General features: G+C 44.7%; 1 protein-coding gene across 1 annotated transcript; it reads left to right on the plus strand.

Annotated features, from left to right (window-relative positions):
- The first annotated feature begins 1,708 nt into the window (after positions 1-1,708).
- LOC128697272 (uncharacterized) lies at positions 1,709-6,172 on the plus strand. The gene is made up of 3 exons (XM_053788903.2): positions 1,709-1,837; positions 4,556-4,632; positions 5,722-6,172. The coding sequence occupies exons 1-3, from the start codon at positions 1,830-1,832 to the stop codon at positions 5,964-5,966; spliced, it is 330 nt and encodes a 109-aa protein (XP_053644878.2). The 5' UTR covers positions 1,709-1,829; the 3' UTR covers positions 5,967-6,172.
- The last annotated feature ends 17,858 nt before the right edge of the window (positions 6,173-24,030 follow it).

Consider the following 24,030-nt stretch of genomic DNA (forward strand, 5'->3'; position numbering starts at 1 on the left):
CAATACACTCACTGACCCCACACACCTCGCATCACATCTTTGTCCACCAAAGGCACCATTCACGCCCACACAATCCTCAAGAAGCCAGCTTCGTTATATCCCCTTAAAACCATAATGCCCATAAGTCCTCGACTCTAATGCTACGATATCTCTCCGAAAAATTCAAATAGCAACTGTACCCGATGATTTCCTTATTCCTCCTTTGTGTTCCATAAAATATCGCTGCCAGGGCCTTAATGCGCTCCCTCATCAGTGCTCTACGTAATACCCACGAAGTATACACGAAGTCGGCATCCAGACAGCCCATCGCATTCTGCACTGGCACTCCCATCCCCCCACATCTAAGCTTAATGCCAGTAAAACACTAATTCCACCCCCACCCACCATATGTAAAACCCTGCTAAACCACTCTCTTACTAGTTCCAACCTTGCATAAAAATATACCGCATGATACCCGGTGTCAATATCCCCCCACACACAACACTCCTTTCCCTCCTGCACACCTAGCACCTTCCCCGACGGCAATATATTATGGAGAAATTTAAACATTACCTCCCGCACCACAACCTTCAATTGCAACCCCTTCAGGAGCCCCCATATATCATTCCATCCATACATAGGATACATACCCACAACCCTAGCAACCACCTCCCCACCACCCACCCGAGCCAGTTTACCTATCTTGACCCCACGTGGTTCCCTAGCAAAACACAATAGCCTCAACATTCCCTCACACACTTGCACATCCCTACCCCACACCCAACATCCCAAATCCCTTCTCACCCATGCCAAACCTGTACCTGCTACCCTACCCTCCCTCAAATAACTGTGTTTAACGTACATACCCGACAACCTGTAATGCAGCTCAATTAACCCCAGCCCTCCTTGGCATATCGGAAGACACACAACATCTCTCGACAACCAGTCAAACCCCGAACCACAAATGTATCGGAATACGTGCTTTAACAACCGCTTCTCACCACATGTTTCCAAAGGATATATACTCACCACATGCCACAGCTTACCGTACAATACGACATTCACCACAATCGCCCGCTGGTGTATCGTCAACCCCCCAGTAGGCAATCCCGTCAATCAACCCAAAACCCTATCCACAGCTTCTTTCGAATTCACCTCTCACGCCTCCAGGAGATTTCCCATGTGAACAGCCCCACACACCTTAAGTCGACTTACCAGGGGCTAACTTTCACCCTGCCCGAAAATCCCACCCACACCGTCCCCCACCCTCAAAAGCATCGACTTCTCTATTAATTAAGCGTCATCCCCGTTGCCATGTTTGTCATGGCATGGTAACAGCAATAGTAGTAGTAAAACTAACAGCTGTTGTTGTTTTAAAGTATTCAGTCAATCAATTGTAAGAAGGAAGATGAATTACTGTGTTTTAAGTGATAATATTGATAAGAGAAAACATGTTTGAGTCATTCAGAAATACATTATGTTGATCAGAACAACAGCACCAAGATTCTAGCTGGTCTTCACCTGACTGTGATAACACCTCCTTCCTTCCCACACTCTGATATCTCCTTCCTTCCCACACAATCACAACCTCGGCTTCTAATCAAACAAACAAACAAACTTTATTTTTGCAGTTCACAAAATGTAGTTTACATGTAATAAAATATTGTTAAGCAAACAAAATTAATTCAGCCATGTAAACATGGCGTGGTAGGAAACTGCCAAGTGGAGATTTATGGTAAGAGTGACGCTGCGAGTGTATATATACTGGTGTACCAACAGAGTGAACAGTAACGCAAGAGTCGTCAACCATACACCTACACACTTCTCCAGCTTGAAAACTAATCATCACCATGAACAGGTAAGGTTGACTAACAAATCAGGTATCGAACTGATGTGAAAGTTTGTAAATCAGAGAGGATTGTACTGTAGAGCAGTGAATTTTCTTCCTCTCTTTCTCTGTTATGGATGCGGCGGTGAGACGATACCCAAATTTTGGCTGATACCGATTGTTTTCCTATGTTTTTTATTTGCAAAATTATAATGAATATGTTTAATATATATAAGGGAATGCTTATTGCACAATGGATATAAAATAACAAAGGAAAGTTAAATTACTTAATTTCTTAGTTACAATAATGTCATTAAACATCACTTGGTCTGTTGAGCTTGTTACTGGATGTTAAAGGCACTTGTCAATAGTGTTTGTGCATTTGTGTTTGTGTCTGTGTATTCTCCTATGTGTGAGTGTGTTATATGAGAGTGTATTTCTGTCAGTATGTCTGAGTGTAAGACTCTTACACTCCTGAGGTAGAGTGTTAATGTTAATAAACGACTGGAAATGAATAAACCTAAAGATGGACGGGGAGATTAAATCTTGATGTTGTGATTATCAGATCCAGCGATAACCTGGAGCAGCGGTTATGTTCTGATCCAATGTCTTATCTGACATGTTAATTACAACGTTGTTTTTAACATCTTTAATACAATCACTGTTTTCAATTACATTGCTTTCAATAAGATTGTCTACTTGCCTTTTAGTTTGTTTTTCAGCTCATTAAAAACAACAAACTTAGAAGAGTTTGTAATGAGCTAAAACAAAAATTCAAACACGTTAGACAGTCTAAGTGAAAACAATGACTGGACTAAACATGCTAATAACAACTTTGTAATTAACTGTCAGATGAAACATTAGATAAGAACACATCCACTGCTCCAGGTTAGCTCTGGACCTGTTAATCCAGGGAGAACACATCCACTGCTCCAGGTTAGCTCTGGACCTGTTAATCCAGGGAGAACACATCCACTGCTCCAGGTTAGCTCTGGACCTGTTAATCCAGGGAGAACACATCCACTGCTCCAGGTTAGCTCTGGACCTGTTAATCCAGGGAGAACACATCCACTGCTCCAGGTTAGCTCTGGACCTGTTAATCCAGGGAGAACACATCCACTGCTCCAGGTTAGCTCTGGACCTGTTAATCCAGGGAGAACACATCCACTGCTCCAGGTTAGCTCTGGACCTGTTAATCCAGGGAGAACACATCCACTGCTCCAGGTTAGCTCTGGACCTGTTAATCCAGGGAGAACACATCCACTGCTCCAGGTTAGCTCTGGACCTGTTAATCCAGGGAGAACACATCCACTGCTCCAGGTTAGCTCTGGACCTGTTAATAGAACACATCCACTGCTGGTTAGCTCTGGACCTGTTAATCCAGGGAGAACACATCCACTGCTCCAGGTTAGCTCTGGACCTGTTAATCCAGGGAGAACACATCCACTGCTCCAGGTTAGCTCTGGACCTGGGAGAACACATCCACTGCTCCAGGTTAGCTCTGGACCTGTTAATCCAGGGAGAACACATCCACTGCTCCAGGTTAGCTCTGGACCTGTTAATCCAGGGAGAACACATCCACTGCTCCAGGTTAGCTCTGGACCTGTTAATCCAGGGAGAACACATCCACTGCTCCAGGTTAGCTCTGGACCTGTTAATCCAGGGAGAACACATCCACTGCTCCAGGTTAGCTCTGGACCTGTTAATCCAGGGAGAACACATCCACTGCTCCAGGTTAGCTCTGGACCTGTTAATCCAGGGATCATGATTCAATCCCTCATCTATCTTAAGTTTATTCATTTACAGTCGTTTATTGCGTCTTAAATCAAGTTATTGGACTATATGGTTTTGAGAGAGATGAGAATATTTTACTAAGAAGGTCGCTGTGGCTGTGGGAAAGAGTCAGTTTGGACCTGATTATTATTATTATTAAAGATTCGCCGGTAACTTTCCCGGCCCGGGCCTTTTCCAAGTGGTGGCCCAGCCTTGGCTCCCTCTTTAGGGAGTGTCTGAGACCTAAGTCTCCCATGGGAGGAGGTATAAGTACCTCCTCATCTTTGGGACCAACTGTCCCCTCTGGTCTGCCATCCCCGCCCCAGGGGAGCTAATGGGAATGACAGTGTTTTGAGCTGTAAGCTCGGGCTCAGGCACCTACCCTACCCCAGAAGGGTTAGGCATGGTGTCGATCACTGGACCTGATAATCCCAGGTTCATTGCTTTTTGTAATTCCACGCTAGTGTTTAATTTACAGTATTTATATGTACAATGTTTACTAAAAAATGAGAATTATTGAGTCAAACATAAGTGCATTAATTTTATTTTAATTTCTAATGGGCAGTTTAATTTGTAAATGACAATTGACGACAAAGTCAACAGAATTTTTCATAAAACTCTTATGAGCGAGGTCATAATTGTACATCAGCTTCTGTAAAGTATTAGTCACAGCTTTCTTCTGAGTTCCTAACTCTAGAACCCACATTATATGACATTGTTCCTCAGTAAAAGTCGTTTTTATTATTGGCCTTTCAATCCTGCATAAATGTATGTATATATATATATATATATATATATATATATATATATATATATATATATATATATATATATATATATATATATATATATATATATATATATATATATATATATATATATATATATATATATATATATATATATATTGTTTACAAATTATCCTCAGCATAATCCAATTTGCAGTTGAATTACTAATATAATGAACATGTTTAGGTCACACATGACGGTGGTGTTGTGTATCTTCATGGTGTGGGCGACTGTCATCCACACTACCACTGCTGATGACAGCGGTGAGTAAACACTTGGCTCTACTTACCTCACATAAATTTCTTGTTTCGATCTGTAGCTCCTGATATGAGCGGTTCTGCTCTACTTACCTCACATTCGATACTGAATTGCATTTACTGATTCTTTAGAGTTTGTCTTCTTTACATTCCTAACTCGATTCCTTTTTCTAAACCATAACACTTAAAAACTTCAATTTAATTTAGCACTTCAGGATGTCCAGCTTCTATCCATGACCCCTTCTTCAAAATGTCCTATTTTTTTCTCCTGTCCATACCTATGAGTACTTTCAGTATTGTGATCATATCTCCTCTGAAGCGTCACTCCTTCAGTGACGTCAGAGTCAGCATTGTTAACATTTCCTCGTATGATATCCCCGTCAATTCTGGGACCATCATAACTTCAAACTCTAAATGTTTATATTAATTTATTGCAAGTTTGACTAAGTTCGGATAATATGACGGTGGTACACACTCTACTCTACAACTGACTTTACATATATGCAGATTTTCCATCTTTAAATTTCTGTGTATTTCTTGTTATATGCAGCAGTGTAATTATTATTATTATTATTATTATTATTATTATTATTATTATTATTATTATTATTATTATTATTATTATTATTATTAGCATTATTTTTATTATTATTATTATTATTATTATTATTATTATTATTATTATTATTATTATTATTATTATGATTAGCATTAGTATATTCCCTGGTGAGCACTAGACCCTAATGGAACACGTAGACATTGTGGAGTGAGATATTTTCAAATATGATCCCATTTAGGTATATTTTGTCTAGACATAGACAGTATATACCCTGTGAGCTGTTCTCAGCTATTTCACTTAACTAACTGCCTACATTCATATAAAATACCCAGAACTCAGGAAATGAAGATTGCTACTCTTCGAGTTCCACTATTTGGTGTAAATGCATTCAAAACATAATTTAATCCCTCTTTCGGTATTAAAATGTTCTTTTTGTAGTTATAGGTCTCATTTCAGTAATGAAATGATTCTAATGTAGTAGATAGAATTTTTAACTATGAGTATTCAGGAAACTTATATAGTGTCTTTGTCTTCAGATCGTGTTGGACTATCTTCACTTCCCGCCTGTTCGACGCTAAGCACTGACTGCAAAGCCACGCCCCAACATCTTTGTTGTGTCCTGGGTTACCACAAGCATGGGAAACGCTCAGCCCCTGTGGCATACAAAGAGCGCGTAACCTTTTCTCGGCAGCGCAAGTACCCACCCTCATTGAAAGGCTCTCTCCCCAACCAGCGAACCAGTACTAGGGATGGACGATGGGGCCCCGTCCCTTCGCGTTAGCTGAACCTGGGGTTCAGCTAATGCGAAGATGGTCTTGGCAATCGCAGAGGTGTTGTGGGCACCACCCGCCTGTCTGCCCTTGTCATTTCCATACTAAAGCTGGTTGAGCACGGTTGTTCATTCTGTCTCCAGGCTGTGGATATTTACATATCTTTAAATATCCACATTGCTCTTGGGGAAGGAAATATATTACAAAGTCAAAGTTATTCAGCTGTGTTTATTCTGCTCCTTGCTTCGCTTTACACCCAGGATAGCAGGCCTTATTGTCCCTGGGTTGTAATAGCCCCCATTCCCTAGGAAAGTCTGCATCACCACATTCTAGGAGTGCTAGTGCTATTACTCCACAGGGGTAAACTTATACCATTACCAATTAGGGAAACTTATATCATTACCCCATTGGGAAACTTGCGCCATTAACCCCTAGAGTAGCTTGCACCATTAACCCCTCCCACTCACTAAACAATACCTGACAACCTCGTCCTACTGAGTTACTGAACGGAACATTCCCAAGTTCTCTCCTCCATGATGTAAAGTAGAGACACATATAATAATTTTAAGTCATCACTATACCAGATATGAAGACAAGCATCATTTATAGTCCTCAGTTCATCAGTTAAGTAATTCACAGAAGATAATCACCGACATTCATTACAGGTTGCTTAATCACTTACTGGGTGATCCCTGACAAAGACCTCCGTTAGTCGATACTTCCCTGTTTGCTGACGGACAAAACATTTCGGTCCACCAGGTGTTTCACTCATACTAGGTCCTCCTAGTGTATCTTCCTGCTGGACAAACCGAAAGATTTCACAGCAACGTTTTCCTCTGTGCACTTTACTGGTGTTCGCATTGTATGGAATTTAGACGTCTTTCGCTAGATTTTTTGTTTACCTTTTATACTGTCTCTCAGTTTTCATTATCAATTAAAAATATATAAATGTTGTTTTAGTTTAAATATCCGTGTATATATGTGCTGTGGATCACTTCCTTGGTGGAAGTATGTGTTACACTTGTGTTTTTAAAAGGGGAAGTAACGGAATTGTTCATATAAAGGATTATAACACATTAGGTAAGGCAAGAGTTACAAGTGTGACCCACAAGAGATATTGTGGGGACTTCAGATACGGAACATCAACAAAAGTGGCGTGGATGCTCCAGACTAAACTAACAAGTGCTGCGCTCATTTAGAGCTGTGTTACGTCATGTTTGTGTAAAAGTTTAGTGATGTTGTGTATGAGGTCAATATGTGGTGCGAATATTATACAGAGAACTCTGAGCTTGGAGATTAAAAGAAAACTAGAATAACTTTTTAGTGAAAGGAACTTAAGGGCTAACTGGTTAGATGGGGAGATAGACTCTGCCGGGTCGCCATCTGGAGAAGACCCGGTCCAGGACAAGTCTGGAGAACCTATTACAGTACAGAAAGACGCTTGTGTGTGCAGAACAAGAACATTGTTTCTTACTTAGTGCATTTCAATTAAATGAGCAATATTTTCTAAAGATATTATTATTATTATTAAGATTCGCTGGTATTCTCCCGGCCCGGGCCTTTTCCAAGTGGTGGCCCGGCCTTAGCTCCCTCTTTAGGGAGTGTCTGAGACCTAAGTCTCCCATGGGAGGAGGCACAAGTACCTCCTCATCTTTGGGACCAAGTGTCCCCAGGCCTAGCCACAGTCCCCGCCCTCACGGGGCTCGTAGGAAGAAGCTAGGCCTCTGGTCTGCCATCTGCCCCGCCCCAAAGAGGCTCGTGGGGATGGCAGTCTTGTGAGCTGCAGGTGGTAGCAAGCTCAAACCTTCTTATAAAAGTGAGAAAATTAATGTCCATATCAAAGAATATAAACAATAATTACATAAAATTACAATGTTATATAACTTGCCATCAAAATAATGGCCTTATTAATGTCTTGATAAACAAGAAGATAGTAAAAATAATAGTCAAATTAATCACTAAACTCAAAAAGGGTGGATATACAGGTGTCCTGTAGCTGGATCACTAGCGCACTCACCTCACACACTCAGGTCCGGGGTTCGAATCTCCTCCGGTACAGCTGGAAAACATTAGGGACGTGTTTCCATAAGACATCTGCTGTCCCTGTCCCTGTTCACCCATCAGTTCAAAATGGGTACCTGGGTGTTGGTCGACTGGTGTGGGTCGCATCCTGGGACAAAACTGACATAATTTGCAGGAAATGCTCAGCATAACAAGTGACTTTCTATATAATAGTATGTCACTGATGTCAGCTGTGGACTGTATACCTTGTACATGTACTTGTATACCTTGTGCATGTACTTGTATACCTTGTGCATGTACTTGTATACCTCGTGAATGTACTTGTATACCTTGTACATGTACTTGTATACCTTGTGCATGTACTTGTATACCTTGTGCATGTACTTGTATACCTTGTGCATGTACTTGTATACCTTGTACATGTACTTGTATACCTTGTGCATGTACTTGTATACCTTGTACATGTACTTGTATACCTTGTACATGTACTTGTATACCTTGTACATGTACTTGTATACCTTGTACATGTACTTGTATACCTTGTGCATGTACTTGTCTGGTATAAACCTTGGTAATAAATACCGACAAGTTGGTTTAGAAAGACACGTAAGCAAACACTATAACATATTTATTAGAAAACGTTTCGGTCCTGGGACCTTGATCACTTCTAACATACAGAGGTAGAAAGACATTATATATATAGGCGGAGAGTGAGATGTGACGCACGTGACCTGAGGAATGTCACATCTCACTCTCCGCCTATATATATAATGTCTTTCTACCTCTGTATGTTAGAAGTGATCAAGGTCCAAGGACCGAAACGTTTTCTAATAAATATGTTATAGTGTTTGCTTACGTGTCTTTCTAAACCAACATGTTCTTGTATACCTTGTACATGTACTGGTATACCTTGTACATGTACTTGTATACCTTGTACATGTACTTGTATACCTTGTGCATGTACTTGTATACCTTGTACATGTACTTGTATACCTTGTACATGTACTTGTATACCTTGTACATGTACTTGTATACCTTGTACATGTACTTGTATACCTTGTACATGTACTTGTATACCTTGTACATGTACTTGTATACCTTGTACATGTACTTGTATACCTTGTACATGTACTTGTATACCTTGTACATGTACTTGTATACCTTGTACATGTACTTGTATACCTTGTACATGTACTTGCATACCTTGTACATGTACTTGTGTACCTTGTACATGTACTTGTATACCTTGTACATGTACTTGTATACCTTGTACATGTACTTGCATACCTTGTACATGTACTTGTATACCTTGTACATGTACTTGTATACCTTGTACATGTACTTGTATACCTTGTACATGTACTTGCATACCTTGTACATGTACTTGTATACCTTGTACGTGTAATTGTATACCTTGTACATGTACTTGTATACCTTGTACAAGTACTTGTATACCTTGTACATGTACTTGTATACCTTGTACATGTACTTGCATACCTTGTACATGTACTTGTATACCTTGTACGTGTAATTGTATACCTTGTGCATGTACTTATATACCTTGTACACGTACTTGTATACCTTGTACATGTACTTGTATACCTTGTACATGTACTTGCATACCTTGTACATGTACTTGTATACCTTGTACATGTACTTGTAAATATCGACATTATTATAAAGAACATAATAGGTTCGTTCTCCTCTCACATGAGAGGCTCGGGATAACTAAACTAAAAACTTACAGCAGTATGTTTCTTCTGTTGTTATGACTCCAGCAAAATTATCAGTGAAACCTTTGTTTGTTAATATGTAAAAAGAATACATATTAACAACTAATAGTATCCCTTAACAAAAAACATCATACATATGAAAATATTTCTTGTATTTAAAGTCCCCAGCTAATGTACATATTAGAATTTGTATCTAAGCAAGGCTTTAGGTGCTGTTTGTACACTGGGCCGAGCTGAAAATTAGAAAGAGGCAGAGAAGTGCAGCTCATTCTTTTAGAAATTCTCACAGACTACTTAGTACTGAGAAATATTGTTAACCAGTTAGTTTAATATGTTTATTATGCACCCTATACCCATCCTGTGGGCGGTAGTCAAAAGATTACAGGGGTACATAATTGGTCCAGGGACTGGACTCCAAAGTTTTGATAGCTGAGCAAGTTACAGAGGTAATGAACTCACAATTTACAAAGGTAATTAACTCACAAATTACAAAGGTAATGAACTCACAATTTACAAAGGTAATGAACTCACAATTTACAAAGGTAATGAACTCACAATTTACAAAGGTAATGAACTCACAATTTACAAAGGTAATGAACTCACAATTTACAAAGGTAATGAACTCCAGGTAGGTCTGGTCACAATCATGACAAGTTACAAAGGTATTTACAGATTACAGAGGTACGTAATGGGTCCATCGAAGGAATTCTGCACGGTTGAAACCAGAAGATGAGTTTGTAGACGTCCACACCTTCACCAGCAAGAATTTTGCAATAATTGTTGAATATAATTATTGGGTATTTTGAAATAGGTTCCTTTAAGTGGTTACCTGTCTTATTACCATCATCAAAATAATATCTTTAATTTTGAATACATCGTTTTCATCGTTTTCATATTTTCTGGGCTGGTGTATTGTAATTTGTGAAGGTTCATGCAGCTTGTGCAGGTGTCTTCTGGTTAATGGTATAAAAATATTCTTGGTTTAGGTTTCTTTACGATACCTTGAGAAAGTCTCTTCTGATTGGCTTCAAGGTTTCATGAAGGCTGGGATTGTTAGTGGAATTTGTAGAGTACAATTTGGTGTAGGATTAGTTTTCATAAAATAATTTAAGTATGTCTCTATGGATGTCTGTGGAAAATTTTTGATTTTCCGCAGCTGTGGAGCCTGGTAGGTGTTTGATGTGTCGATGTGAGTCAAAAATGTGTTTGACAATAGGGTAGAACCCTTTGCGCATGCGCGGATGTGCGGGGGTTTGGGGCGACTCGGGCCAGGGGGAGGCGGGAGAGTTTTGAATGTGGTGAGGAGGCTGGGAAAGCATGGAACCACGAAATTGGCATTCACGGCGGCCTAAGGATTAATATAGGCCTCATTTCATAATAGGAAGTGTCGTAACTGTTCCTGGTGAAGAGTGAGGGAACGTGATTTACGGGACCACCGTAAAAGGGTGGTAAAATTAGTGAATAATGGTTTGACGGGGTGTGACTGGTGCATGGCCATGGTGTGTGTCCAGGGGAAATACCCGTGTGTTAATCCTCGCTCATCGGCCTCAGATCTTAATGGAGTGACCTCTAATGTGTATAATAATTATGAGAGGTTAAATCGTCTTGTGAATGGTAATGTAATCAGTGATAATAACATTGAGTTAAGAGAATGCGGGATGTGAAATAGATCGCCCTGCTCCGAGTGAATGTGTGATTCTCTGGGGGTCATCGCCCAAACTTACTTGGGTCAACGCTCCAACTTACCTGGATTACAAAGGGTCAACGCCCCAACTTGCCTGGATTACTGGGGGTCAACGCCCCAACTTATCTGAATTACCGGGGGTCAACGTCCCAACTTACCTAGATTACCGGGGGTCAACGTCCCAACTTACCTGGATTACCGGGGGTCAGCGCCCCCAACTTGCAAAATATTTCTCCAGATTGTTCCAGGATCTGTTCGAGTCATTTTTAATATAGGAAGAATGCAGGTTCAAAGTTCTTAAAAATCAAATATTTTATCATATATGACTGTAGAGAATTTTATCATATATGACTGTAGAGAATTTTATCATATATGACTAGAGAATTTTATCATATATGACTGTAGAGAATTTTATCATATATGACTGTAGAGAATTTTATCATATATGACTGTAGAGAATTTTATCATATATGACTGTAGTAGGTTGGTAGACAGCAATCACCCAGGGAAGTACTACCGTCCTGCCAGATGACTGTGAAACAGAAACCTGTAACTGTTTTGCATGATGGTAGGATTGCTGGTCTCTTTTTCTGTCTCATAAGCACGCTAGATAACAGGGATATCTTGCTACTCCTACTTACACTTTGGTCACACTTCACAGACACGCACATGCATATATATATACATACATCTAGGTTTTTCTCCTTTTTCTAAATAGCTCTTGTTCTTCTTTATTTCTTCTATTGTCCATGGGGAAGTGGAAAAGAATCTTTCCTCCGTAAGCCATGCGTGTCGTATGAGGCGACTAAAATGCCGGGAGCAATGGGCTAGTAACCCCTTCTCCTCTAGACACTTACTAAAAAAGAGAAGAAGAAAAACTTTATAAAACTGGGATGCTTAAATGTGCGTGGATGTAGTGCGGATGACAAGAAACAGATGATTGCTGATGTTATGAATGAAAAGAAGTTGGATGTCCTGGCCCTAAGCGAAACAAAGCTGAAGGGGGTAGGAGAGTTTCAGTGGGGGGAAATAAATGGGATTAAATCTGGAGTATCTGAGAGAGTTAGAGCAAAGGAAGGGGTAGCAGTAATGTTAAATGATCAGTTATGGAAGGAGAAAAGAGAATATGAATGTGTAAATTCAAGAATTATGTGGATTAAAGTAAAGGTTGGATGCGAGAAGTGGGTCATAATAAGCGTGTATGCACCTGGAGAAGAGAGGAATGCAGAGGAGAGAGAGAGATTTTGGGAGATGTTAAGTGAATGTATAGGAGCCTTTGAACCAAGTGAGAGAGTAATTGTGGTAGGGGACCTGAATGCTAAAGTAGGAGAAACTTTTAGAGAGGGTGTGGTAGGTAAGTTTGGGGTGCCAGATGTAAATGATAATGGGAGCCTTTTGATTGAACTTTGTATAGAAAGGGGTTTAGTTATAGGTAATACATATTTTAAGAAAAAGAGGATAAATAAGTATACAAGATATGATGTAGGGCGAAATGACAGTAGTTTGTTGGATTATGCATTGGTAGATAAAAGACTGTTGAGTAGACTTCAGGATGTACATGTTTATAGAGGGGCCACAGATATATCAGATCACTTTCTAGTTGTAGCTACACTGAGAGTAAAAGATAGATGGGATACAAGGAGAATAGAAGCATCAGGGAAGAGAGAGGTGAAGGTTTATGAACTAAAAGATGAGGCAGTTAGGGTAAGATATAAACAGCTATTGGAGGATAGATGGGCTAATGAGAGCATAGGCAATGGGGTCGAAGAGGTATGGGGTAGGTTTAAAAATGTAGTGTTAGAGTGTTCAGCAGAAGTTTGTGGTTACAGGAAAGTGGGTGCAGGAGGGAAGAGGAGCGATTGGTGGAATGATGATGTAAAGAGAGTAGTAAGGGAGAAAAAGTTAGCATATGAGAAGTTTTTACAAAGTAGAAGTGATGCAAGGAGGGAAGAGTATATGGAGAAAAAGAGAGAGGTTAAGAGAGTGGTGAAGCAATGTAAAAAGAGAGCAAATGAGAGAGTGGGTGAGATGTTATCAACAAATTTTGTTGAAAATAAGAAAAAGTTTTGGAGTGAGATTAACAAGTTAAGAAAGCCTAGAGAACAAATGGTTTTGTCAGTTAAAAATAGGAGAGGAGAGTTATTAAATGGAGAGTTAGAGGTATTGGGAAGATGGAGGGAATATTTTGAGGAATTGTTAAATGTTGATGAAGATAGGGAAGCTGTGATTTCGTGTATAGGGCAAGGAGGAATAACATCTTGTAGGAGTGAGGAAGAGCCAGTTGTGAGTGTGGGGGAAGTTCGTGAGGCAGTAGGTAAAATGAAAGGGGGTAAGGCAGCCGGGATTGATGGGATAAAGATAGAAATGTTAAAAGCAGGTGGGGATATAGTTTTGGAGTGGTTGGTGCAATTATTTAATAAATGTATGGAAGAGGGTAAGGTACCTAGGGATTGGCAGAGAGCATGCATAGTTCCTTTGTATAAAGGCAAAGGGGATAAAAGAGAGTGCAAAAATTATACGGGGATAAGTCTGTTGAGTATACCTGGTAAAGTGTATGGTAGAGTTATAATTGAAAGAATTAAGAGTAAGACGGAGAATAGGATAGCAGATGAACAAGGAGGCTTTAGGAAAGGTAGGGGGTGTGTGGACCAGGTGTTTACAGTGAAACATATAAGTGAACAGTATTTAGATAAGGCTAAAGAGGTCTTTGTGGCATTTATGGATTTGGAAAAGGCGTATGACAGGGTGGATAGGGGGGCAATGTGGCAGATGTTGCAAGTGTATGGTGTAGGAGGTAGGTTACTGAAAGCAGTGAAAAGCTTTTACGAGGATAGTGAGGCTCAAGTTAGACTATGTAGGAAAGAGGGAAATTTTTTCCCAGTAAAAGTAGGCCTTAGACAAGGATGTGTGATGTCACCGTGGTTGTTTAATATATTTATAGATGGGGTTGTAAGAGAAGTAAATGCGAGGGTCTTGACAAGAGGCGTGGAGTTAAAAGATAAAGAATCACACACAAAGTTGGAGTTGTCACAGCTGCTCTTTGCTAATGACACTGTGCTCTTGGGAGATTCTGAAGAGAAGTTGCAGAGATTGGTGGATGAATTTGGTAGGGTGTGCAAAAGAAGAAAATTAAAGTTGAATACAGGAAAGAGTAAGGTTATGAGGATAACAAAAGGATTAGGTGATGAAAGATTGGATATCATATTGGAGGGAGAGAGTATGGAAGAGGTGAACGTATTCAGATATTTGGGAGTGGACGTGTCAGCGGATGGGTCTATGAAAGATGAGGTGAATCATAGAATTGATGAGGGAAAAAGAGTGAGTGGTGCACTTAGGAGTCTGTGGAGACAAAGAACTTTGTCCTTGGAGGCAAAGAGGGGAATGTATGAGAGTATAGTTTTACCAACGCTCTTATATGGGTGTGAAGCGTGGGTGATGAATGTTGCAGCGAGGAGAAGGCTGGAGGCAGTGGAGATGTCATGTCTGAGGGCAATGTGTGGTGTGAATATAATGCAGAGAATTCGTAGTTTGGAAGTTTGGAGAGAGAATGGAGCGAAACAGAATGACTTCAAGAGTGTATCAGTCTGTAGTGGAAGGAAGGCGGGGTAGGGGTCGGCCTAGGAAAGGTTGGAGGGAGGGGGTAAAGGAGTTTTTGTGTGCGAGGGGCTTGGACTTCCAGCAGGCGTGCGTGAGCGTGTTTGATAGGAGTGAATGGAGACAAATGGTTTTTATTACTTGACGTGCTGTTGGAGTGTGAGCAGGGTAACATTTATGAAGGGATTCAGGGAAACCGGGAGGCCGGACTTGAGTCCTGGAGATGGGAAGTACAGTGCCTGCACTCTGAAGGAGGGCTGTTAATGTTGCAGTTTAAAAACTGTAGTGTAAAGCACCCTTCTGGCAAGACAGTGATGGAGTGAATGATGGTGAAAGTTTTTCTTGTTCTGGCCACCCTGCCTTGGTGGGAATCGGCCAGTGTGATAATAAAAAAAAATAATGACTGTAGAGAATTTTATCATATATGACTGTAGAGAATTTTATCATATATGACTGTAGAGAATTTTATCATATATGACTGTAGAGAATTTTATCATATATGACTGTAGAGAATTTTATCATAAATGACTGCAGAGAATTTTATCATATATGACTGTAGAGAATTTTATCATATATGACTGTAGAGAATTTTATCATATATGATTGTAGAGAATTTTATCATATATGACTGTAGAGAATTTTATCATATTTGACTGTAGAGAATTTTATCATATATGACTGTAGAGAATTTTATCATATATGACTGTAGAGAATTTTGTCATATATAACTGTAGAGAATTTTATCATATATGACTGTAGAGAATTTTATCATATATGACTGAAGAGAATTTTATCATATATGACTGTAGAGAATTATATCATATATGACTGTAGAGAATTTTATCATATATGACTGTAGAGAATTTTATCATATATGACTGAAGAGAATTTTATCATATATGACTGTAGAGAATTTTATCATATATGACTGTAGAGAATTTTATCATATATGACTGTAGAGAATTTTATCATATATGACTGTAGAGAATTTTATCATATATGACTGTAGAGAATTTTATCACATATAACTGTAGAGAATTTTATCATATATGACTGTAGAGAATTTTATCATATATGACTGTAGAGAATTTTATCATATATGACTGTAGAGAATTTTATCATATATGACTGTAGAGAATTTTATCATATATGACTGTAGAGAATTTTATCATATATGACTGTAGAGAATTTGATCATATATGACTGTAGAGAATTTTATCATATATGACTGTAGAGAATTTTATCATATATGACTGTAGAGAATTTTATCATATATGACTGTAGAGAATTTTATCATATATGACTGTAGAGAATTTTATCATATATGACTGTAGAGAATTTTATCATATATGACTGTAGAGAATTTTATCATATATGACTGCAGAGAATTTTATCACATATGACTGTAGAGAATTTTATCATATATGACTGTAGAGAATTTTATCATATATGAGTGTAGAGAATTTTATCATATATGACTGTAGAGAATTTTATCATATATGACTGTATAGAATTTTATCATATATGACTGTAGAGAATTTTATCATATTTGACTGTAGAGAATTTTATCATATATGACTGTAGAGAATTTTATCATATATGACTGTAGAGAATTTTATCATATATGACTGTAGAGAATTTTATCATATATGACTGTAGAGAATTTTATCATATATGACTGTAGAGAATTTTATCATATATGACTGTAGAGAATTTTATCATATATGACTGTAGAGAATTTTATCATATATGACTGTAGAGAATTTTATCATATATGACTGTAGAGAATTTTATCATATATGACTGTAGAGAATTTTATCATATATGACTGTAGAGAATTTTATCATATATGACTGTAGAGAATTTTATCATATATGACTGTAGAGAATTTTATCATATACGACTCTAGAGAATTTTATCATATATGACTGTAGAGAATTTTATCATATATGACTGTAGAGAATTTTATCATATATGACTGTAGAGAATTTTATCATATATGACTGTAGAGAATTTTATCATATATGACTGTAGAGAATTTTATCATATATGACTGTAGAGAATTTTATCATATATGACTGCAGAGAATTTTATCACATATGACTGTAGAGAATTTTATCATATATGACTGTAGAGAATTTTATCATATATGACTGTAGAGAATTTTATCATATATGACTGTAGAGAATTTTATCATATATGACTGTATAGAATTTTATCATATATGACTGTAGAGAATTTTATCATATTTGACTGTAGAGAATTTTATCATATATGACTGTAGAGAATTTTATCATATATGACTGTAGAGAATTTTATCATATATGACTGTAGAGAATTTTATCATATATGACTGTAGAGAATTTTATCATATATGACTGTAGAGAATTGTAAAAACTGACGAAAAGAAAACAGAGAAATGTTGAAAACTCGTGATTTTCTCGAACTGTTAAGTTTCATGTTTCTAGGGTAGAATAGGTGCCTGAGCCAGAGACATCGACACCATGCCCAGCACTTCTAGGGTAGGGTAGGTGCCTGAGCCAGAGACATCGACACCATGCCCAGCACTTCTAGGGTAGGGTAGGTGCCTGAGCCAGAGACATCGACACCATGGCCAGCCCTTCTAGGCTAGGGTAGGTGCCTGAGCCAGAGACATCGACACCATGCCCAGCCCATCTAGGGTAGGGTAGGTGCCTGAGCCAGAGACATCGACACCATGCCCAGCCCTTCTAGGGTAGGGTAGGTGCCTGAGCCAGAGACATCGACACCATGCCCAGCCCTTCTAGGGTAGGGTAGGTGCCTGAGCCAGAGACATCGACACCATCCCCAGCCCTTCTAGGGTAGGGTAGGTGCCTGAGCCAGAGACATCGACACCATGCCCAGCCCTTCTAGGGTAGGGTAGGTGCCTGAGCCAGAGACATCGAGACCATGCCTAGACCTTCTAGGGTAGGGTAGGTGCCTGAGCCAGAGACATCGACACCATGCCCAGCCCTTCTTGGGTAGGGAAGGTGCCTGAGCCAGAGACATCGACACCATGCCCAGCCCTTCTAGGGTAAGGTAGGTGCCTGAGCCAGAGACATCGACACCGTGCCCAGCCCTTCTAGGGTAGGGTAGGTGCCTGAGCCAGAGACATCGACACCATGCCCAGCCCATCTAAGGTAGGGTAGGTGCCTGAGCCAGAGACATCGACACCATGCCCAGCCCTTCTAGGGTAGGGTAGGTGCCTGAGCCAGAGACATCGACACCATGCCCAGCCCTTCTAGGGTAGGGTAGGTGCCTGAGCCAGAGACATCGACATCGTGCCCAGCCCTTCTAGGGTAGGGTAGGTGCCTGAGCCAGAGACATCGACATCGTGCCCAGCCCTTCTAGGGTAGGGTAGGTGCCTGAGCCAGAGACATCAACACCATGCCCAGCCCTTCTAGGGTAGGGTAGGTGCCTCAGCCAGAGACATCGACACCATGACCAGCCCTTCTAGGGTAGGGTAGGTGCCTCAGCCAGAGACATCGACACCATGACCAGCCCTTCTAGAGTAGAGAAGGTGCCTGAGCCAGAGACATCGACACCATGCCCAGCCCTTCTAGAGTAGGGAAGGTGCCTGAGCCAGAGACATCGACACCATGCCCAACCCTTCTAGGGTAGGGAAGGTGCCTGAGCCAGAGACATCGACACCATGCCCAGCTCTTCTAGGGTAGGGTAGGTACCTGAGCAAAAAACATCGACACCATGCCCAGCCCTTCTAGGGTAGTTAAGTTTCATGTTCTTCGACACCATGCCCAGCCCTTCTAGGGTAGGGTAGGTACCTGAGCCAGAAACATCGACACCATGCCCAGCCCTTCTAGGGTAGTTAAGTTTCATGTTCGTCTACAAAATGCCCAGCCCTTCTAGGGTAGGGTAGGTGCCTGAGCCAGAGACATCGACACTATGCCCAGCCCTTCTAGGGTAGGGTAGGTGCCTGAGCCAGAGACATCGAAACCATGCCCAGCCCTTCTAGGGTAGGGTAGGTGCCTGAGGCAGAGACATCGACACCATGCCCAGCCCTTCTAGGGTAGGGTAGGTGCCTGAGGCAGGGACATTGACACCATGCCCAGCCCTTCTAGGGTAGGGTAGGTGCCTGAGGCAGAGACATCGACACCATGCCCAGCCCTTCTAGGGTAGGGTAGGTGCCTGAGCCAGAGACATCGACACAATGCCCAGCACTTCTAGGGTAGGTGCCTGAGGCAGAGACATCGACACCATGCCCAGCCCTTCTAGGGTAGGGTAGGTGCCTGAGCCAGAGACATCGACACCATGTCCAGCCCTTCTAGGGTAGGGTAGGTGCTTGAGCCAGAGACATCGACACCATGTCCAGCCCTTCTAGGGAAGGGTAGGTGCCTGAGTCATAAGACATCGACACCATGCCCAGCCCTTCTAGGGTAGGTTAGGTGCCTGAGCCAGAGACATCGACACCATGCCCAGCCCTTCTAGGGTAGGGTAGGTGCCTGAGCCAGATACATCGACACTATGCCCAGCCCTTCTAGGGTAGGGTAGGTGCCTGAGCCAGAGACATCGACACCATGCCCAGCCCTTCTAGGGTAGGGTAGGTGCCTGAGTCGGAGACATCGACACCATGTCCAGCCCTTCAAGGGTAGGGTAGATGCTTGAGCCAGAGACATCGACACAATGCCCAGCCCTTCTAGGGTACGGTAGGAGCCTGAGTCAGAGACATTGACACCATGCCCAGCCCTTCTAGGGTAGGGTAGGTGCCTGAGCCAGAGACATCGACACCATGCCCAGCCCTTCTAGGGTAGGGTAGGTGCCTGACCCAGAGACATCGACACCATGTCCAGCCCTTCTAGGGTAGGGTAGGTGCCTGAGCCAGAGACATCGACACCATGCCCAGCCCTTCTAGGGTAGGGTAGGTGCCTGAGTCAGAGACATCGACACCATGCCCAGCCCTTCTAGGGTAGGGTAGGTGCCTGAGCCATAGACATCGACACCATGCCCAGCACTTCAAGGGTAGGGTAGGTGCCAGAGCGAGAGACATCGACACCATGCCCAGCCATTCTACGGTAGGGCAGGTACCATAGCTTAGAGACATCGACACCATGCCCAGCCCTTCTAGGGTAGGGTATGTGCCTGAGCCAGAGACATCGACACCATGCCCAGCCCTTCTAGGGTAGGGTAGGTGCCTGAGTCAGAGACATCGACACCATGCCCAGCCCTTCTAGGGTAGGGTAGGTGCCTGAGCCAGAGACATCGACACCATGCCCAGCCCTTCTAGGGTAGGGTAGGTGCCTGAGCCAGAGACATCGACACCATGCCCAGCCCTTCTAGGGTAGGGTAGGTGCCAGAGCGAGAGACATCGACACCATGCCCAGCCATTCTACGGTAGGGCAGGTACCATAGCTTAGAGACATCGACACCATGCCCAGCCCTTCTAGGGTAGGGTATGTGCCTGAGCCAGAGACATCGACACCATGCCCAGCCCTTCTAGGGTAGGGTAGGTGCCTGAGTCAGAGACATCGACACCATGCCCAGCCCTTCTAGGGTAGGGTAGGTGCCTGAGGCAGAGACATCGACACCATGCCCAGCCTTTCTAGGGTAGGGTAGATGCTTGAGCCAGAGACATCGACACCATACCCAGCCCTTCTAGGGTAGGGTAGGAGGCTGAGTAAGAGACATCGACACCATGTCCAGCCCTTCTAGGGTAGGTTAGGTGCCTGAGCCAGAGACATCGACACCATGCCCAGCCCTTCTAGGGTAGGGTAGGTGCCTGAGCCAGAGACTTCGACACCATGCCCAGCCCTTCTAGGGTAGGGTAGGTGCCTGAGCCAGAGACATCGACACCATGCCCAGCCCTTCTAGGGTAGGGTAGGTGCCTGAGCCAGAGACATCGACACCATGCCCAGCCCTTCTAGTGTAGGGTAGGTGCCTGAGCCAGAGACATCGACACCATGCCCAGCCCTTCTAGGGTAGGGTAGGTGCCTGAGCCAGAGATATCGACACCATGCCCAGCCCTTTTAGGGTAGGGTAGTCGCCAGAGCCAGAGGCATCGACACCATGTCCAGCCCGTCTAGGGTAGTGTAGGTGCCTGAGCCAGAGACATCTACACCATGCCCAGCCTTTCTAGGGCAGGGTAGGTGGCTGAGCCATAGACATCGACACCATGCCCAGCCCTTCTAGGGTAGGGTAGGTGCATGAGCCATAGACATCGACACCATGCCCAGCCCATGTAGGGTAGGGTAGGTGCCTGAGCCAAAGCTTGCAGCTCACAAGACTGTCATTCCCATTATCCCCTTGTGGTGGGGATGGCAGACCAGAGAGGCCTAGCTTCTCCCTACGAGCCCCGTGAGGGCGGGGAATGTGGCTAGGCCTTGGGCAGTTGGTCCCAAAGATGAGGGGGTACTTGTACCTCCTCCCTTGGCAGACATAGGTCTCAGACACTCCCAAGACAGGGAGCCAAGCCCGGGCCACCACTTGGACAAGGCACGGGCCACCACTTGGACAAGGCACGGGCCACCACTTGGAAAAGGCCCGGGCCACCACTTGGACAAGGCCCAGGCCACCACTTGGAAAAGGCCTGGGCCACCACTTGCACAAGGCCCGGGCCACCACTTGGGCAAGGCCCGGGCCACCACTTGGACAAGGCCCGGGCAACCACTTGGACAAGGCCCGGGCCACCACTTGGACAAGGCCTTGGCCACCACTTGGACAAGGCCCGGGCCACCACTTGGACAAGGCCCAGGCCACCACTTGGAAAAGGCCCGTGCCACCACTTGGAAAAGGCCCGGGCAACCACTTGGACAAGGCCCGGGCCACCACTTGGACAAGGCCCTTGCCACCACTTGGACAAGGCCAGGCCACCACTTGGACAAGGCCCGGGCCACCACTTGGGCAAGGCCCGGGCCACCACTTGGACAAGGCCCCGGCCACCACTTGGACAAGGCCCGGGCCACCGCTTGGACAAGGCCCTGGCCACCACTTGGACAAGGCCCGGGCCACCACTTGGACAAGGCCCGGGCCACCACTTGGACAAGGCCTGGGGCCACCACTTGGACAAGGAACGGGCCACCACTTGGACAAGGCCCGGGCCACCACTTGGACAAGGAACGGGCCACCACTTGGACAAGGCCCAGGCCACCACTTGGACAAGGAACGGGCCACCACTTGGACAAGGCCCGGGCCACCACTTGGACAAGGAACGGGCCACCACTTGGACAAGGCCCGGGCCACCACTTGGACAAGGAACGGGCCACCACTTGGACAAGGCCCAGGCCACCACTTGGACAAGGAACGGGCCACCACTTGGACAAGGCCCGGGCCACCACTTGGACAAGGAACGGGCCACCACTTGGACAAGGCCCGGGCCACCACTTGGACAAGGAACAGGCCACCACTTGGACAAGGCCCGGGCCACCACTTGGACAAGGCCCGGGCCACCACTTGGACAAGGCCCAGGCCACCACTTGGAAAAGGCCCGGGCCACCACTTGGAAAAGGCCCGGGCAACCACTTGGACAAGGCCCGGGCCACCACTTGGACAAGGCCCGGGCCACCACTTGGACAAGGAATGGGCCACCACTTGGACAAGGCCAAGGCCACCACTTGGAAAAGGCCTGGGCCACCACTTGCACAAGGCCCGGGCCACCACTTGGACAAGGCCCGGGCCACCACTTGGACAAGGCCCGGGCCACCACTTGGACAAGGCCCGGGCCACCACTTGGACAAGGCCTTGGCCACCACTTGGACAAGGCCCGGGCCACCACTTGGACAAGGCCCAGGCCACCACTTGGAAAAGGCCCGGGCCACCACTTGGAAAAGGCCCGGGCAACCACTTGGACAAGGCCCGGGCCACCATTTGGACAAGGCCCTTGCCACCACTTGGACAAGGCCAGGCCACCACTTGGACAAGGCCTGGGCCACCACTTGGGCAAGGCCTGGGCCACCACTTGGACAAGGCCCCGGCCACCACTTGGACAAGGCCCGGGCCACCGCTTGGACAAGGCCCTGGCCACCACTTGGACAAGGCCCGGGCCACCACTTGGACAAGGCCCGGGCCACCACTTGGACAAGGCCTGGGCCACCACTTGGACAAGGAACGGGCCACCACTTGGACAAGGCCCGGGCCACCACTTGGACAAGGAACGGGCCACCACTTGGACAAGGCCCAGGCCACCACTTGGACAAGGAACGGGCCACCACTTGGACAAGGCCTGGGCCACCACTTGGACAAGGAACGGGCCACCACTTGGACAAGGCCCGGGCCACCACTTGGACAAGGAACGGGCCACCACTTGGACAAGGCTCGGGCCACCACTTGGACAAGGCCCGGGCCACCACTTGGACAAGGCCCGGGCCACCACTTGTACAAGGCCCGGGCCACCACTTGGACAAGGCCCGGGCCACAACTTGGACAAGGCCCGGGCCACCACTTGGACAAGGAATGGGCCACCACTTTAACAAGGCCCGGGCCACCACTTGGACAAGGAACGGGCCACCACTTGGACAAGGCCCGGGCCACCACTTGGACAAGGCCCGGGCCACCACTTGGACAAGGAACGGGCCACCACTTGGACAAGGCCCGGGCCACCACTTGGACAAGGCCCGGGCCACCACTTGGACAAGCCCCGGGCCACCACTTGGACAAGGCCCGGGCCACCACTTGGACAAGGCCCATGCCACCACTTGGACAAGGCCCGGGCCACCACTTGGACAAGGCCCGGGCCACCACTTGGACAAGGCCCGGGCCACCACTTGGACAAGGCCCGAGCCACCACTTGGAAAAGGCCTGGGCCACCACTTCGACAAGGCCCGGGCCACCACTTGGACAAGGCCCGGGCCACCACTTGGACAAGGCCCGGGCCACCATTTGGACAAGGACCGGGCCACCACTTCGACAAGGCCCGGGCCACCACTTGGACAAGGCCCGGGCCACCACTTGGACAAGGCCCGGGCCACCACTTGGACAAGGCCCGGGCCACCACTTGGACAAGGCCTGGGCCACCACTTGGACAAGGCCCGGGCCACCACTTGGACAAGGCCCGGGCCACCACTTGGACAAGGT

Source organism: Cherax quadricarinatus, unplaced genomic scaffold, assembly GCF_038502225.1.
Source record: "Cherax quadricarinatus isolate ZL_2023a unplaced genomic scaffold, ASM3850222v1 Contig492, whole genome shotgun sequence".
Lineage (NCBI taxonomy): Eukaryota > Metazoa > Arthropoda > Malacostraca > Decapoda > Parastacidae > Cherax > Cherax quadricarinatus.